Raw genomic sequence first — 19,188 nt, forward strand, 5'->3', positions numbered from 1 at the left:
ACCGAGTCCCAACAATGCTGGTGGCTCAGCCTCAGTACAGTTGTGCACCCCACTGACCGAGTCCCACCAATGCAGGTCGCTAGGCCTCGGTACAGCTGTGCAGCTCACTGATCAAGTCCCACCAATGCTGGTGGTGCAGCCTCCGTACAACTGTGCAACCCACTGATCGATGGAATGCAGGTGGCTAAGCCTGAGTACAGGAGTGCACCCCACTTACTGAGTCCCACAAATGCAGGTGGAGCAGCCTCATTACAGCTTTGCACCCCACTGACCGATTCCCACTAATGCACGTGATTCGGCCTCAGTGGAGCTGTGCACCCCACAGACCGAGTCCAACCAATGGAGGTGGCTCGGGCTTGGTACAGCTGTACACCCCACTGATGGAGTCCCACCAATGCAGGTTGTGTGGCCTCAATACAGCTGTGTACCGCACTGACCAATTCCAACTAATACAGATGGCTCGGCCTCAGTACAGCTGTGCAAACCACTGACCGAGTCCCACTAATGCAGGTGGTTCGGCCTCAGTATAGCTCTGTCCCCCACTGACCGAGTCCCACCAAAAAAGGTCGTGCGGCCTCAGTACAGCTGTGCACCACACTGATCGAGTTCCACCAATGCAGGTGGTGCAGTCTCGGTACAGCTGTGCACCCCACTGACCAAGTCCCACCAATGCTGGTGGTGCAGCCTCGGTACAGCTGTGCACACCACTGACCGAGGCCCACCAATGTAGGTAGCGAGGACTTGGTAGAGCTATGCAACCCACTGAACGAGAACCACCAATGCAGGTGGCTCGCATCGGCGCATCTTTTCACCCCACTGACCGTGTCCCACCAATGCAGGTGGCGAGGCCTCGGTACAGCTGTGCACCCCACTGAACGAGAACGACCAATGCAGGTGGCAAAGCCTCGGTGTACCTGTGCACCCCACTGATGGAGTCCACCACTGCAGGTGGTGCGACCTCAGTAAAGCTGTGCACCCCACTGACTGAGTCCCACCAATGCAGGCGGCTCAGCATCCGTACAATTGTTCACTTCACGAATCTCACTATGCTGCAAACCCCAGGAATCTCATTCTCATCACCAATTTATGTTCTAGTTAGATTCCCGTGGGCAAACATCTCGTATGGCAAGCCAGTGCAAACACACACACACACACACACACACACACACACACACACAAACACTCTTCAGTAGCAAGCTGTTTATTAGGAGATACTTACAAACAGACCGACCCGATGGTAATCTCGACAAGGACCACTCCAATGCTTGTCCCGATCGTCTGCATGGTGAGAGAGAGAGTCGGCAGGCACAATCTTTGCGGGCGTCCCCGAGGAGGCAAAGTGGTCCTCTGTTGTGTAGCAGCCTGTCTCTCCTTCGGGAAAAATCAGGTATTCATGATTATTTGTGGTAGGCTGGAGTCCTGGCACATGGGGCCATCAAATGCAGGGAGTCTAGCCCAACTCCGCCCCAGTCGCATAACCGGGCTATCATACTGCACGTGTGTGCAGACTTATTTCGGGCGCTACACTTGACTTTGGGGGTTGCTACTTCATTACTCTTCAACTTCTGACCTTCATGTTAACTGCTTCTCATGGTTATTCTGTGGCTGGAAGCCACACAATCCATATGTAACCAACTGCTGTTCTTCCTCGCAGATTTCCAAGACCTTGTTAGTTACGTATTTGTATGCCGCTTAACACAGCGGTATTGTTCTAGGCACTAAAAAGTTACAACACAGACCATTCCCACCAAGTTTCACGTAGTATGGATACAAGCACCTACAAATTGACAGCAGGATGCCACTTCCATTTCTAGGGCCAACGTTGAGAGATCAGCCCAGGCAGCAGCTGCACTGGAAACGCTGTCTGACACTGACAGAGCAACTCAGCACTGCAACAGCCCTCCACAGAATGCCAGACCTCTGCTGTGCCAGCTGTGCCACCGTCTCTGCCCCACGCAGCTGCCTTGTCTACTACATACAACCAAGTGCCAGCAAGAAGACAGGCATGCAGGGCACTCCCCACTTGCACACGCCCCAGGCACTGCTCTCCTCACTGCCTTCCCTTGACTCCAAAACCCAGGCACGCAGGGAACCTCTTGCACTAACACCAAAGGTGGCCAAGGCACTCCAGGCTCACAAGGCACGTGCAAATGATCAGGCACAGAGCTGGCTCCTGGCATGATGCGGTTCTTTACACTGGGCAGGATCCTGCTCTCTTTGGGCAGAGCAGGCTGCTGCTTTCCATCCCCAATCTGCTCAAGAATCTCCACCTAAGTATGGAGGGAACTCTGCAAAGATGCAGAGGTTTTGAAATGAGGCCCTAGCAAGGAGACAGCCCCAGGCTGGAGGGCTGCTGAAATGCCAGCTCTCCTGGCTGCGTGGCCTCTGCAGCAGGAGTCCAGGCTCCACAGCTGGGTTCACACAGCACTGAGGGTTGAGTGCCACGAGCAGCCTGGCCCTGGGCACATCTTCAGGCCTCGCAGAGCCAGGAGCCCAACAGCTCTGAGACCTCCGTTCAAGCTACCAAGGATTTCGGGCACTCACACAAAGGCACTCGACAGATGCTGGCTTTCATTATAAGGGTCTTTCACTCATCCTACAGGGCACCACAACCTTCTAGGAAAAGCAAGGGGCACAATCTCATTTCCTGAGTGTGCTGGCAGTAACAGCATCTGTATAATGTGGGACGTGCAGCTCAGCAGAGGTACCAGGAGGTGAACCCACACGCCCCAGGTCACCCATGGAAGATGGGCGCATTCATGGAAGCCTTCACATCCACGCATAGCCTCATCTCATTCACTTGCAGCCACTTTCACAGAGGGCTCACAATGGTGGCAAAGATGCTGAGAGCTACAGGGACACACCCTGGCATCCTGCCTCCATCCTCAGTGGCTCGAGGATTGCACGGGGAACCTACACAACTGGAGCAACCTAGAAAGAAAGAAAGACAGAATCGATTAGGATGCAGTATGGTCTGAGATGGGAAGATGCAAGGAGGGTCCAGATTCCACAGAAAGCCTTGAAGGAATGAGCAGACCACATTCTCCAGCAGAGTCCGTAAAACCCAGAAGACTCAGGAAGCATCAAGACCTTCAGAAACTGCAAGCCTGGACCTCAGCTGACAGAAAACAACTAACTGCAAGCGTCCCTCGCTCACACCAGGATGCTCCAAGCAGGGAGCACAGTCAGCACCAGTGCTCACCCAGGGCCTCCCACAAGGACACTGGGATGGCAGGCTGGCCTCTGGGAGCAGAGCACTGCTCTCCCCACACATCTCCTCCCATGCTGAGCAGCACAACACTGAGCCAACATGTGCCTGTGCATCAGTGGTGCACAGGGCACAGCACCACACATGGCAGTACACAGGACACCCCCAAGGGCCCCACAACACAGAAAGCCCAAGTCTCCAGCCCTTCCAGTCCCTTCTAGGCCTCCAACGCCTTGGAAACAGTGCTTCCTCTGAACATCCACTCACAGCCCTGACATGGTCACTTCCCATCTCCAGGAAGCAGAGAGCAAGCGCTCTCACAGCTGCTGATCAGGCCAGCTCTTGCTGCTCACTTTTGCCTCACATGCCCTCAAGGCACTCACCCAAAGGGGCCTCCCTACTGACAGGCCCCTAGAGCCTTCAAAGGGAAGCCCATCCTCACGCCTTCTCTTCCCTACAGCTTGGAGGCAGGACAAACACTTTCTTCTGAAATGGCATAAGGCAGCTTCACTTGAACAAAAAAGAAGGACAGATCCACAGGCTCATTCTCCACATGCAGATGAGAGCTGCCTCTGACAGCCCACAAGGTACCCAGAGATGACTGGCTGGGGGCAGGCTTCAGCACCACGGGAAATGCAGTGGCCTCAGAGACTGCTGGAGCTCATGGCAGCTTTGCGAATCTCTGAAATAAATGCAAGGCTTCTTGGGCATCGCATGCTGCCAGAGGGATGCTTTGGGCAAGAAAGGGTCAAAGATGGTGCTCCATGTCTTAAGTACATCAGGAAGCATGACCCACCATGCCTGACAGGAGCAGAAGGACTTGACTGTCCCATTCACAGGCCACTCCACAACACGCGACAGCTGAGGTTGGCACTGAAACTCAGTTAGGGAGCACACAGACCTGGGCCCTGGCCTTGATGACCTGCCATTTGCCATCGATCATCCTCAGAGAATCCAGGGAGTGATGCCAGAGGACAAAGCGTGGTGCTGAGCCATCTCCAGAGCAGTACCTGACATGACACAGCTCCTGAGCTTAGGCCTTCCCACAACGTAGCCAGCAGTAAAAGGCTTCAAGAACAGAGGGGACATAATGCACGCCAAACAGCTGGGAGGCTAGCAGTCAGATGTATGTGCTCACCACCACTGCCTTGACTCCAGCTACTCCGAGCAATGCAGCTAGAGCTAAGTGGGGCTCCTCACCACCACCACCCAAAGCACAGGCAAAATCCAGTCCCTTGCCAGGGTCAGCAGGGTCAGCACCTAACCACACCACACTTAGCACACTGATGGCTACACGTGGCTGCTTTCTTATTTCCCCGCTGCAGCACAGAAAGCTCACACTACAGCGGGATGGTGGGGTAAATTGCAGAGACTGCACCTGGAAGGAAGAGAGACCTGGGCTGCACATCCCTTGCAGGGCACTTTTGCCTTGCTGCTCCCATCCAAAGGCACTCCTCCAAAGAAATATGGTACAGGAAGGATTCCACCCCTTGACAGTCAGCTCCCAAGAACTCACCTGCCTTTCTCCAAAGACCACCACACCACAAGGCCTTCACTCCTTCAAAGGGATTCCAGCTTCCAGCAAAGGCCCACCCAGAAAAGCACATCTCCCACAACGTCCGCTCCTCTCAGCACACACTGCTGCAGACCAAAGCTCTTATGAGCAAGAGGAAATGAGAGGAAAGGAGGGAAAATGCAGGCTTGGTTCGCATCCGGGAGCAAGGAGAAACACTCCCTGGCCTTCAGGAAAAATCCATGCTGTAGGTGCTGGCAAGCGCTTGGCAACCCCAAGGCCTGAACCTCAGTGCATCAAAGGCAGCAGGCTGCCAGCAACTCTGGCCCATGACACCAGGGCAGCCTAGGCCCAGCCAGCATATTTACACCCCCACCTTGCAGTGCTCCCCAGCTCCACACTCTGGTACCACTGCCCACACACAGCACCGCCCTCTCCAGCTATCTCCTCCCATGATGAGCACCAAAACACTGGGACCACCACCCGGACCCACCACCCGGCACCCCTGCACTGTGACACCCTGCCCACACCACTGCTCGCCTCACAGACGGGGGCCAGCAAATGTGCACCTCTGCATCAGCAACACAGAGGGCACCCCAAGTGCCCCACAACACAGAAAGCCCAGCTCTCCAACTCTGCAGTTCCCTTCTAGTCCTCCAAGGCTTTGCAACAATCACTGCCTCTCAGCATCCACTCACAGTCCTATACACAGTTACTTCCCTTCTCCAGGAAGCAGAGGAGTGCTCTCACAAGCCCTGATCGGGCCACTTCTTGCCACTCATTTGTGCCTCAACTTCCCTGAAAAGAACATCTCTTTCAAAATGTGGCCGGTACCTGTTTGGGGGTGACATTCCTTCTGTCTCCTCCAACAGACTTGGCACCCATTCTCCACTGGCTGCACACTTGGACAGAAAATCACCAACCTCTAATGTATTACAGTTCCAAATGTGTCATAAAAGGAGCTGGACACCTGAAAGACAGACACAGCATTTAGACCTTGCAGGAACATCTCACAAGCTCCTTGCTGTTTCCACAGGGGGAATTTCTAAAGCACACACAGACAATGGGGAGAAGAGATTACTAACACCACTGCTTACATCAGCATCAGATTGATTTAGCAGCCTCAAAACTCTGTATGGACTCCCTAGCTGACCGGGAGCAGCCTGCAAGCTTCTACTTATCAACAAGTGCAAAGTCAAACTCCATGTCCATATTCACCAGAGAACAACACCCACATTTTTCATGTAGTAGTACTGACACAGGATGACAGACTGGAACAGAATTTCTGTCAGACGATGTGGAACATCTGCTTGACTGAATAGTTACATTTACATACTGCTGTAGAGCTCTGCAGTGGTCAGTCCCTCCTCTGGGCACACACAACAAACCCAGAAGTCACCTCACGACCACCATCCAGGCTGCGTGTCTTCTCCTGATCTACCACCTGCTCAGAGAAGTGACCTCACAAGGGCAAACCCCCAACACACGCCTACAGCTGCTACGGGCTTCAGAGATACACATTTCCTCAAAATAACTTCCCCCGCCATGAACCACTGCTGCCTGAGCAGGTACTCAGACAAAAGAGACCTCACACTCAACGCCCATGCCTAACACACACTTTGGGAAGAAGAGATTATTAGCACCACTGCGTACACCAGCACTAGATTTATTCAGTAGTTTAAAAGATCTAGTTGGACTCCCATGATGACCAGGAGTAGGCTGCAAGCTTCTACTTAGGAACTCAACAAAGTCAAGCTCCATGTCCATGTTCACCAGAGAACATCATCCACATTTGAAACGTAGCAGTACTAACGCAGGATGACAGAGTAGACTAGAATTTGTGTTAGATGATGGGGGACATCTACTTCTGCTTGATTAATTTGTTGCCTTTCTCTGCTGCTGTAGAGCTCTGCAGGGGTCAATCTCTCCTCTGGGCACACGCAACAAACCCAGGAGTCAGCTCCCCACCACCATCCAGGCCATGAGGCTTCTCCTGACCTGTCAGCTGCTCACAGAGAGGGGACCTCACAAGAGGAGGCATGGGCAGCTTATTGCTGCTGACCTAGGATGCGCTGAATCAGTTTCCTCAGGACATCTTTGAGCTCCTTGTTCCTCATGCTGTAAATGAGGGGATTCAGTGTTGGAGGCAGCACCGAATACAGAACAGCCACCACCAGGTCCAGAGCTGGGGAAGAGAGGGAGGGGGGCTTCAGGTAGGCAAAAAATGCTGTGCTGACAAATAGGGAGACCACGGTCAGATGAGGGAGGCACATGGAAAAGGCTTTATGCCGGCCCTGCTCAGAGGGGATCTTCAGCACAACAGTGAAGATCTGCACGTAGGACACCACAATGAAAATGAAACACCCAAAGAATAAAAAAGCACTAACCATAAGAAGCCAAATTTCCCTGAAGTAGGAATCTGAGCAGGAGAGCTTGAGGATGTGGGGAATCTCACAGAAGACCTGGTCCACTGTGTTGCCTTGGCAGAGGGGTATGGAAAATGTGTTGGCAGTGTGCAGGAGAGCATGGAGAAAACCACTGGCCCAGGCAGCTGCTGCCATTTTGACACAGGCTCTGCTGTCCATGAGTGTGCTATAGTGTAGGGGTGTGCAGATGGCAACGTAGCACTCATAAGCCATGACTGTGAGAAGACAATACTCTCCTCCTAACAAGAAGAGAAATAGAAACATTTGTGCAACACATCCTGTGTAGGAAATGGCCCTGGTGTCCCACAGGGAATTCGCCATGGATTTGGGGACAGTGGTGGAGATGGTGCCAAGGTCGAGGAGGGAGAGGTTCAGGAGGAAGAAGTACATGGGGGTGTGGAGGCGGTGGTCACAGGCTACAGCTGTGATGATGAGGCTGTTGCCCAGGAGGGCAGCCAGGTAGATGCCCAGGAAGAGCGAGAAGTGCAAGAGCTGCAGGTCCTGTGTGTCTGCAAATGCCAGGAGGAGGAACTCACTGAGGGAGCTCCTGTTGGACATTTGTTCACATTAATCACAAGGGCTGTTGAAAGGAGAAAAGACATTAAGAAGTTAGGAGAGACTTTTATAGAACAATAAATAAATAAATATATAAATAAATAATTTTCTTCTTAACAATCCCATATTGCTTCTCTCTTTATTGGGATGCCCTTTGTGCAGTTCCCTTCCTCCAGCTCTCATTTATGCTGGCTGAGTGTGTCATGAAGAGCAAAGACCTCTGCCCATGGTCCCAAGTGTCTGTTCTACTGTACCTTTTGGGTGGTATGTGAGAATTCTGGTGACTCACTCTGACATTAACAATTTCTGTTAAGTGAAATCCATTCCTCTTGTGGAAGGGCTTTGCAGCAACTTCACTCCCAATTCTAAACAATAAGAATTGCAGAAATGTTTTTTGAGGATCTTTTTCATATTATTTTCTTTGAGATGCCCCTGTCACCCCTGGGAGTGCTCTTTAGAGCAGAAATCCTCGGCATTTCTACTCTGAGTCGTGAGAGGAAAACATCCACTGTCACTTGGAGTGGGAACATCTCACCTGCCTGTTAGTCTCATTCCCAGCTCTCCTGTGCTAACACCTCTTTGAGCTGGAGGATGATGTTACTCTAAAAAGAAACCAGCCCCTGCTGAGAGCAGACGGATCCAGTGTCCAAGTGCAGATCTCCAAAATTCCCTCCCTTTCTGCAGGCACCAGAGGGAGGTCTCCACACTCCCCTTGTAGCCAAGCACCTCTGCAGCTTCTTCATGGGTCTCTCAGATATCACAGAGGTGCTCTGAGACAGCGGAGCCTTTCTAGAGGGCAGCTCGCAGCCTGGCAGGACACCACAGGGAAACTCTCCTTAAGGGAGAGTCAGCTCATTTCCCAACCCCATGGACTGCATTTCCTGGGGCTCCACATGTCAACATCCAACCCCAGAGAGCCCAAGGACAAGAACCGGAGAAGCATGGAGGGGAAACAAGGATTAACAGTGTGATCCTGCTGCCAAGGGAGGCAAGGAGAGAGAGATAGAGGGGCCAGACTTGGGAAAGCCTTCACCTTACCCAGCTGGGCATGCAGCCCGGCAGATGGTGTCATTGCAGGGCAGTTTTTCTCAGCCCCTTTGCTGGGCAGCATGAAATGGGCCTGAGGTAGGAGATATGCCCTTCTCCTCTGCTGGAGATCTGGCTGCAGGGGAGGAGGCTCATGGCCTGGACTCCATGGCTGTCAGGACAGAGGCTTTGCAGGGTGAGAGAGGAGACACAGGGGAGGAAGGTGCTCAGAGGAAGGTGCCTGGGAGCTCTCTCTCTGTCTTACGGTCTTTTCCCAGTCAATTCTAACAGACCTCAACCCACCCTCTGGGTGCTCAGCTCTGCCCTACAGAAATCTCCTGGATCAGGGCACTTTCCAGGGGCATCTCTCTGTATGCAGATCCTAAGGAACAGGTCACATAAACCCTGGGGAGGTCAAAATTGTGATGTTGATGCTGTCTGGAGGCTAAGGTGAGGATGAAGCAGCTTGGAGAGATTTCTCATAGACCTATCAATCTCTCGTAGTGAAGGCTTTGGAGTCCCAGTTGCTTGCCAAAACAGAAAACACTTTCATTTTTTTTTCTCCCTGACAGAATTAGGGAGAAAACTGGAAGCACAGAGACCAGAAGAAAAGCTCCTTCCCTTTCAAGTAGCCCTTCTCCTGATCTGCCTCTTGAAAAGATCCCTTGGACATGTCCAGTGCCTGAGCTAGAGCTGTGAGCAACCTTGACCCATGTGTCACCTCTCAACAGAAGAACAAATCTGACCCACTTTGGATCACTCCTCTCATCTAGAGCTTTGTCCCAAAGTAGCACAGTGAGCTCTTCAGGCAGGCTGAGCGCTAGCTCTTGCAGGCAGGAGATTCCCAGGCACACAGCACCCAGGGGCTCAAGGACACTGCTCTGAATCACAAACCTGGGCAGACCTGTTTGCACACCCCCAGCTTCACACCCCTGCATCCATCCCTAGAAGAAGGGAGCAGCATTCCCTGTCCCTCTGACTGTGTGTAGCTGAATCCATGCTCTGAAGCATCTTATATGACTTCTTATGCCCTGAAGGAACCACAAGGGTGATCCTTAAAAAGTCTGTCAGCCAAGATAGCCTCATTTGGGCTGGGTTCAGGAGACCCCTCCAGGATCCTCCGTAGCATTGCCTGCAGGCAGAGACCTACCGTATCAGGGGCTGGGAAGATTTCTCCCTCAAGGAGCTCTCCTCTGTCCTCCCACTCAAAGCTGCTTTTCACTTCTCTCTGCCTCGTCTCATCTCATAGCAGCAGCAGCAGGCAGTGCCTGGAGCCTTGCTGCTCCTAGCAGAGGAGCTGCTCCTGGACAGAGCTCTCTCTGGGCAATGCTGTCAGATTGCCATGAGCTCCCTCAGTCTCAGGATCCTGGCCCTGCTAAGGAGCAGGGGCCCAGCTGTAGGCATGAATTTCCCTGTCCCTTGGGCTCCCTCCTCCTGGGAAATGTTCTCTGAAAGAGACAAAATAATCACCAATACTTCCTCTCTAAGCACTGAGGAAAAGCTGATTCCGGCATTGCAAATTGTCTCATCAGAGGATGGTAACCTGCAAGAGGTGGAAATGTCCCACACTGGAAGCCCCTATTCCTATCTCTTAACTAGGCAGGACTCCTTGATGGGGTCAGGAAGGGAGTTCATTTACCCATGGTTCAGGTGTTGATTCAGAAGAGTCAGCTGAGGCATCTCATGGCAGTGTAGAAACCCCCAGGCTGGAATGGGATTCAGCTCCCTCCCATGAACTCTACAACACACAGGAGGTGGGATTCTGCTTGCTGAAGCTGAAGTGTGCACAACATAAGTGTCTGTGTGCAAACTCCTTGCCTAAGCTGTTGTAATCAGTGAAGGTGGAGTGTGGGAGTCAGTTACCTGGTAACACCTGGTGACAGTTACAGAGACGAAGGTGGTCCAAGGCATGTGCCAGTGTCTGTCTGCTCTGATGGAGCAAGGCAGAGACCTGCATCCTTCTAGAGCATGAGGTGGGGGCCAGGTGGGGAATTTCCTTGGACATCTGAAATGACACTATTTCCCACTACTGTTAGAGCACCACCCACTACGACACAGAGACACACGGAGATGCCCACAGTGCAAACTGCTAATGTAATTCAGTGTAGACCCTTGATTTAATAAGATAAAACAGTCAGACAGGTCCACGTCAGATGCCTGGGGTTTGTAGCACAACCATCTCGGACCTACAGGACAGCTATCCCTTTCAGAGTGGTTTCTGGGCAAACACTCCCGGTTATCTAAGGCTTTTCTACCTGTGCCCAGACCAATGAATCCCACCACTGCCTTTAGGGAAAGTCCATCCCGTCTGCCTCCAAGCATGCTGCATAAATGGGAGGCACATCACAACAAGGTCTCCACTCTAGTCTCTGCACTCTCAAACCCTGCTTGCCTTCCTCCCCCTCAACGTCATCTCACCCCTGGAGGGTTTGAACCAGGACTGGGCTAAAGATGACCTCAGGATGGCTGGGTCACAGGCTGCCCAGGCCCAGGGACTTCTTCAGTGCCACCTTGTCTTGCCTGGAGATGGATTCCGTTCTGTCACAGGCCTCATATTGCTGCAGAGTCAGCTCAGGCATCAAACCCCTCTCCTGATGTTTAGACACAACTTGACTCTGTTTCTCCCTGGCCTTGGGCACTGCATTTTTTTTCTTTTAGTGGGAACCTTCTTTAATCATTCCATTGCTACCTGCTATCTATGCCAGCATGGCTCTGCTCTGAAGTGGGACCGTTGCACACACAGTGCCCTTGGCTCTTGGAAACAGGTTTTTACCATGATCGATCTGCTCTCAGTGCCACACCTGAGGCTCTGCAACCCAAATACGCACAAATGCATGCATCTTGGGACACAGTTAGGAGCATATGGAGATGCACAAGCTCTCACGGGCCTGAAACATCATTGGAATGACTGAGATGTGGTGAGATCACTCATGGGAGTGGAGGGCTGTGCTTGCAGAGTTCAAGCACTTCAGGAGAGACTGTCAAGGAAGATGAGAAGGGGCGATTTCCTTTATGTGAAGGGGAAGCTCAGATATGTGGAGCTTTTGCATGGGATGGAAAGGGTTTGGGTGAGAGCTTGTGGGTGAGCGACACCGTGAGGGTGACATCATGATGGGTACTACAGACTACCCAGTCAGGGTGAGGAGGTGGATGACATCTCCTGTTAGCCAAGTGATAAAGTCTGTCCATCAGAGACCCTGGTTCTTCCTGGGGGGACTTTAAGCCTCCTGACATTCAATGGAAGGGCAAAGAGCAGAGCGCAAGCAGTCCAGGAGGTTTCTGAAGGGCATCAAGGACAACTCTTTCATACAGCTGCCAGAGGGGCTGCTAAGAGTGATGCTTTCTTGTATCTGGAAATTTGAAACAGTGAAGAATGGATCAGAAATGGGATAGTAAGTGTCAGCCTTGTCTACTGTGACCATGAAAATGTGCATTCCTAGATCTTCAGGGAGGTGAGGAAGGACAGTAGCAGAGTACAGACCCTGGACTTCAGAGGAGCAGACACTGGCCAGTACCTGGGACTGATGGGAGGACCCATGAGATGCAGCTCTTCAGCTCCCGAGGCCACTAAGGCAGCATACCAGAAGCAAAAGGAAGGAGAAGCTGTAATGGAAGAATTTAGAAATATTGCCCAATAGGAATGATGTTAGGGAAGAAAAACTCCTGTAGGACTGACACTTGCAGGGGATGCCAAGGGCATAAAGATGAGCTACTACTGCTTCAGTGAGAATAAAGAATAAAAAGGAGAAATGTGGCCTCACTGCTAAATGGGACAGGGAATCTTGTAGCAGCAGATGCAGACAGGTCTAAGAACACAGCCCCTTGTTAGCTCCTGTTTCCACAAGCAAGGGCTCCTGAGCTGTTGTGCCTTGAGTCAGGACTGCAGAGGAGAAAAACAGGCAACAATGGATGAGGTTAGTGAGGGATTTACTTGGGAGAACTCAGACTATACAAGTCAATGGGGTTGGATGGGCTGCATACAAGGACACTGTGAGAGCCGACTGCTGTCACTGCAAGGCCACTGGCTATCATCTTTGGAAGATCGTGGAGATGGGTGAGGTCTCAATGTCTGGAGAAAGGGAAATGTTACAGCCATCTTCAATAACGGCCACAGGAACAACCTGTGGAGCTGCAGGCAGTTCACCCTCACTTTGGTGAGGCGTGAATCATGGAATGAATCTTCTCAGATCACATTTCCGGGAATATGATGGAGAAGATGCCTGGGAACTGTTAGCATGCATTTACCCACAGGAAATTGTACCTCACCAGTCTGACTATCTGCTATGAATAAAGAGCTGTATTTGTGGATGGAGAAGAATAAATGTGTTTTCCCAAAACTTTAGCAAGGTGTTTGACATTGTCTCCCACAGTATTCTTGCATGCACATCAGAATGTTTCAGTCTAAAAGAGCAGACAACTGGATGGGTAAAAAGCTGCTTGGTTGGTCAGGCTCAGAAGGCAGTGGTGAATGGGTAGTACTCTTCCTGGAGGCCATGGAGAGGAGGAGCACCACAGGGTCTCTCCAGGAACTTGTCCTGTTTATTAATGACACAAAGCAGGCAACACTCGTCATGCTTGTAGGTGATCTCAGACTGGGGATGTGGTGGGGGGGCAGCCATATTCTTGAAGGCAGCCATTCAGAGGGACCTGGGCAGGCAGGAGGAATGGGCTGTCAGGCATCTCAGGGAATTCAGGCACCTCAGGGAATTCAACGAGGCCAAATGCCAGGTCTTGCACGTGTGATAAACTGACATCCGGTAGTGTTACAGACTGGGGCCAAAGTGCCTGGAGAGCAGCTCCGTGGGAAAGGACCTGAAGGTTCTGGTGAACAGAGGCAAAACAGGAGCTAGTAGCATTCCCTGGCAGCAAAGAAGGCCAAAAGCATTGTGGGCTGTATGACCAGGAGCACAGCCAGGAGGTCGAGGTGAATGATGATTGCCTTCTAGTTAGGATTCATTAGGCCACATCTAGAACACTGCATCCACTTTTGGTTTCCCAGGAAAAGAAAGAGATTGGTAACTGGCAGCAAATTTGGCTGAGGGCCTTCAAAATAGTCTGGCAGCTGGGGCACTTGCTCTGTGGAGAAGCATTGGAACTGATTGCCAGAGAGGCTGTGCAGTGTCCTCCCTTGGAGGTTTCCAAGACCAGACTGGATGAAGACCAGAGCAATATGGTCTAACCTCAGAACTGATCCTGCTGTGAGCAAGGCGATTGGGCTAGGGACCTGCTGAGGTCCCTTCTAGCCTGAAGGAGTCCATGAATCTTCCCATTCTTGATCTTCCCTTATTGATATCAGGGAAAGTAGCTAGGTACCCTGTGACAGTGGAAGAAGGCCAACTTTCCTGTCCTCCTCCAGTCAGAAATATTCAAATGCAGGGCTTCTTGGCAGGAATCCCCCAAAAGCCCTGATCAATCCTTTGCTTCGCTTTTAATTTCCTCATCTTTTTTTCTTTCTCTTCTTTCATGTTTGTCTCCTCTACCACTCTTGTCCCTTCCCATACAGTCCACCCCTGCTTACCCTCCATCTATTGTCTATGGTGTTGGTGGTGGTGGTGGAGTGGTTTTGTTCTCTTATGTAGAGAACATACAGATAGATTCCCTGAATCTACACAGAAGAGCTTCAGTCCTAAAGGATCTTGAGAAACTTGGGTGATTCGGACAACAGATACCTCATGAAGATTTAAAAGAGAAGTGTCAGGTGCTGTGCCTAGGTGGGAATAATTCCATCCATGAGGAGAGACTGAGGGACCTGGGCATCTTTAGCCTGGTGAAGTTGAGGCCAAGGGCAGTAGAACAGTAGCCTGTGACTGCTTGAAGGGTGCTTTCAGAGATGAGGGAGCGTTTCTTCATAGTGGGAAACAGTATGAGAAGCAGAAAAAGACACAAACAGCAGCTTGTGGGGTTTAGATGTCACTTTTGGAAAAAAAATCTCTTGAAGGCTGGTGTTGTGGTTCTACAGGTCAACCAGAGGGAGTCTGTGGTGAATGCATGGCTTTGTGTTTCAAGGAAAAGCAAGTGAGGACAGGAAGACATCAGGAGAGGTAGGGAGAGCCCCGGGTGAGAGCAAGTGGGGAAGCAGGCTGGGTGTGTACAGGCTGCAGGGAAGCAGGCGCAGGCATGGGAAAGCATAGGACAGGCTGTGGTGGAGATGGCTGAGGGCACTGCCGTGGCTGAAAGCCTCCAACAGAATTCAGGTCTCTGTCCCCTTGGATGTGGCTGGTGTCTCTGTCACCAAGGCCCATGGGAAGGCACTGTTTCCATAAAGCACTGTGGCCTTGATGCCTCCTTGTCCCCTGTGAGCCCAGGAGCTGCCATATCATGGTCCTGCACTCCGCACTGTGCACCCCCACCCAGAAACTGGCCCCAGGAAAAGCCCTAAGCAAAGCATGATGGAAGGATCAGCCTTCCCAGGGGAGTGGTGTCAGTGCCTGGTCACTCTGCTTGAGAGCACACATCAAGGTTGACTAGGCATCAGAGGCACCTGCACATTGCCTTTGCCAAACTGCTATCAGTGCCTCCAACTTTCTGCTCTAATCAGCCCCTGGGGAGGCTTGGCTGGTAACGACCCTCAGTGGGACCTGCTAATGCTCCAAGAAACTTGGGATTTGCTTCTGACTTTAACTTCTTGAGAAGTTTCTTCAGTCTGCTATCAGCACCTGAGGTTCATGGGCTAAAGACCTGAGGGGTCATTAAAATGCAAAATCCCTTAAGGAGCCATGCCTCTTTCCATAATTTTCATCAGCTTCTCAGTTCTTCTGTGGCTAATTGGGGAGGTTTCACTGAGCATCTGGAAGAGAAAGATGTCTGCTTCTTAAGCTTTTTCTGGTTTTCAGATTAAGGGATACCCACCTTCTCCAATTCCCACTGACCCACAATGCCTCCTAATGAAGTCCGGATATGTAGAAAAAGCAGTATTTTTGATAAGAGGCAGGTATGGACAACCTTCCTCCCCACCTCCCCAGACCTGCCATTTCTCTCATCTGCCACTGGGGACATTCATCACTCTTGTTAAAATCTGACTTTTCTCCACATAACTCTGTAGCTGAATGCTACAGCTCATGTGCACCAATTCCCACCTGCTTTCCTTAGAGAATTAGTTGCAAGCAGACACAGAAGGGATTTTCTTAAAACCAACCCAACAAAAATACAATTTGAAACAGTTTAATAAAAGCTGAAAGGCACTCCTCAATTGTATGGCAAGCCCAAGCTGCCTCCAGTGAGGTCCACTGCCCACAAGACATAATGATCCTTGAAATGTTTTCAACTGAGGGGTAGGAAAGGATGAACTGAAACACAACAAAGGAGCTGGCTAAAGAGACAATGAGACTCCTGAAAAATGACACAATCTACAGACTCCCAGAAGCTCGGAGCAGCAACAGGAGAGTTGAGAGGCATCAGAATGGATAAAGAGCAACCAGAAGAGTAAAACTGGGAAACTATGGGAAGTGCATATGCCCAGAGAGTCTGATGCAAGCTGATCAGCTTCACTAAAATACTGTATTTATAAATGGCCTAATTTGCACCAATCTCAGTGTTCCTCAGTTGTAGTGATGTCTAAACATCTAGCCACTCTCCCTTTCCATTCCTTGCATGGTCGTGAAGTGCAGCTCCATTTGACAGGGTGGATGACAGGGATGGAAATTATCTGACTCAGTGCCAGACCCTTTCAGTGCGGATGTCTCTGACTAACCCAGCTGTCTGGACTTCCCTTTCTACTCAGTGGAAAGAGAAATGTTGTCCCACAGAGAGGTTTTGAGAGGCTTCTCTTGGTGACCAAGTGATATTCCAGAAAGGTTCCCATAGTTCCTGTCTCACATTTCTCAGCACCACATGGCAATACAGCTCCACAGGGCACCTCAGGCAGTGATGGCCTCTCTGTGTCTGTAAGGGCCTTTGTGCAAAGTTCTCATCATTGGTTGAAGTGTATTGAAAAAAATAGCTCTTTGCAAGAATGGAAAAAAAATCTTGCTTTTCAGAATTTTGCATACACACTGGAAATCAGAGATTCCCAATGTCACTGCTCATACCTGCTCTTAATTCATTTAGCAGGATAAAAATTCTGGTTGGACTCCCTCAGCAGCTGGTGGAGGGTACAAGCCTATACTTAGGAAGCAGTACAAAGTCAAACTCCGTGACTACATCTACAGCCAACTGCCTGCTGCAGGTCTATATGCTGCTGGGACAGGCGGAACTTCTGAGTCAATTCCCAGTCCTGGTTAAGATGCTGGCCTTGCAGTTGCTCTGTCTCTAGTGGCATCACAAGGAATTTCCAAGCCATATGCCTGATGCTGCCTTATCAGGGTCTCACAAAGAGACGTCCTCACAGTCACCACAACAGCCATGTGCCTGTCACAGGAATTGAGGAAAAGTCTGCAAGTAATTCTTGGTAATATCTCCTAACAGGAGGATTACATGGGAGCAGCGATCACGGAGCTGAAGATGGCAGGGCCTCATGTTCCAGGCAGAGAGAGAAGCCTTCCCACAACTCAGAGGTCTGCTCCCTTCCTCAATGCTGAACAGACCCAGCAAATCCTCCACACACTAAGGACAGCAAGTACTCTTCTACTTTGTGCACTGACAATTTGAGAAATGCAGGGAAGGACTCAGGCCAGGGCATCTCAGCTGGGGAAACCAGCAGAGCCAGGATTCAGCAGCTCTTCACCCTGACCTGTGAGCAGGGCTAATGGCGAGTGGAGGACTACTTGCCCATCAGCTTCCAAGGCCCTGGAAAAGCCAAGCATCTCCCAGGGACAGACCTACTCTGGAAATACCCTCCAGGCTGCTGCCAGGAGGGTCTCAGGGCCAAGCAAGAGGTCTGGAGCAACAGCAACAGTTGGGGCATGGCAGGACACATGGGGACAGCCACTCTCAGAGCACATCGTAAATGGAGTTTTCAGGACAACAGTGAACATGGGGAAAGACCCTGGTGAGGACACAAGCAGTCTGGTCAGATGCTGGCCAGGAGCTTGCAAATGCAGCACTGAGCAGCATGTGGGGATTGTGGTGGCCACAACAGCTCTGTGAAAGGCTTGAAAATGGGTCTCCAGTACCCAACAGAGGCAAAGCTTCCTGCCCCAAACCCTAACAGCCACCCTGACCAAGCTTGTTGGGGGCAGCCTGGCACATCTGGCTTGAAGGGCAGCTCCCCTCTGTCCCAGGTCACTGTGTCCCATGGTCATGGCTCCACCATGGAGCTGGAGCTCCTGAAGGAAAGCAGCCCTGTGGCAGCAACGCTATCTCTGTCCCTGCCCCAGCATCAAGGCACCCACTGGCATCTGGATGCATCCATAGCCCTGCCTCCTCTGCTCATAGTCAGTCTCTCCCCCTCCAGGGTGCTCTCCCCAGGGCTAGACTGGGCTCGGCCCCAGCATGTTGCTCCAAAGAACTGAGGAGCCTCAGGGATACGGGGCAGCCAGGGGGAGAGCAGGTCGGGGCCTGCCAGTGCTGGGCAGTGGAGGTGTGGGGCCAGAAGGGGGCTGGGGGAGATGTCCCTGTTGGACTCCTACCAGCACTGCACATCACGGCTCAGAGAAAAATGGTTGAGGTCAGCAGGGACTTGTGGGGTGGAGTTGGCACCTCCACCTGCTTCCAAGCTGCTCTCCAATACAGACTGTCCTTTGGGTGCAGAGGTTTGACTCCTTTTTGCAGGAGGACAGAGGCTGTGGCCCTCTGAAGAGAACATCTCTGAGCCCAAAACATGCACTGTCAAGTTGGAAGCATCAAAGGATTCAGAAAGAAGAAAGGTTCTCCCTCAGAAGTAGATGACTTGGGGTTATTACAAGGTGCATCCATTTCCTATATCGGCACTTCTAGCAGGCTCTTCAGAGCCTACAGCATCTGCAGGACATCCGAGCCTGCAAGATAGAGGACCAATTTCCTGTCAGAGCCAGATCTGAAAGGTGGACCCATTCCCAGGGAAAGCTGCCCTTGGATTGCCCCCTGCGAAGAGGTGACAGAGCCAGCACACACGAGCCTTGGGGCTCAGGGCAGCCTCAGCCCCAGGCACACTGGGAACAAGGAACTGAGATGTGGGCTGATGGTCTCAGTCCAGCAGTCCCTCGTCTTGCTAGCCCTCTTGCCCTCAGCAGATCTCTCTAGCTGGAGGGAAAGGATGCTCTTCCAGTCTCGTAACCCAGAACTCCTCTCCAATGTGTCTCTGCTCCTGTGCCAGTCAGTGAGGGACCCCAGTGTGGCCCTGCTGCCTCCTGTTCCCACTCCTTGTCATGGAGCACCTCTGAAGGGCAGTGGTGGGGAGCATGACAGCAGTGCCTGTGGCTTGCAGGGAAATGAGGACATCCCTGTGGCACCAGGAAGACCTTCCTGTGATGTGTCACATCCCACTGTGACCTCAGCTCATGTCATCTGGGGGCTCAGTGGGTCATCACCGTGGAGATGGCACAGCCAGAGAAAGAACAGAGGGATTTCCCCTCATGTTCTGGAGAGTAATCACCTCCACTCTC

The 19,188-nt window shown here is 51.6% G+C and overlaps 1 protein-coding gene across 1 annotated transcript; it reads right to left on the minus strand.

Annotated features, from left to right (window-relative positions):
• Nucleotides 1-6,769: 6,769 nt before the first annotated feature.
• Nucleotides 6,770-7,705, minus strand: LOC134154794 (olfactory receptor 14A16-like). The gene has a single exon (XM_062601451.1). The coding sequence runs from the start codon at nucleotides 7,703-7,705 to the stop codon at nucleotides 6,770-6,772; it is 936 nt and encodes a 311-aa protein (XP_062457435.1).
• Nucleotides 7,706-19,188: the final 11,483 nt, after the last annotated feature.

This window comes from Rhea pennata, unplaced genomic scaffold (genome assembly GCF_028389875.1).
Source record: "Rhea pennata isolate bPtePen1 unplaced genomic scaffold, bPtePen1.pri scaffold_44, whole genome shotgun sequence".
Taxonomy (NCBI): domain Eukaryota; kingdom Metazoa; phylum Chordata; class Aves; order Rheiformes; family Rheidae; genus Rhea; species Rhea pennata.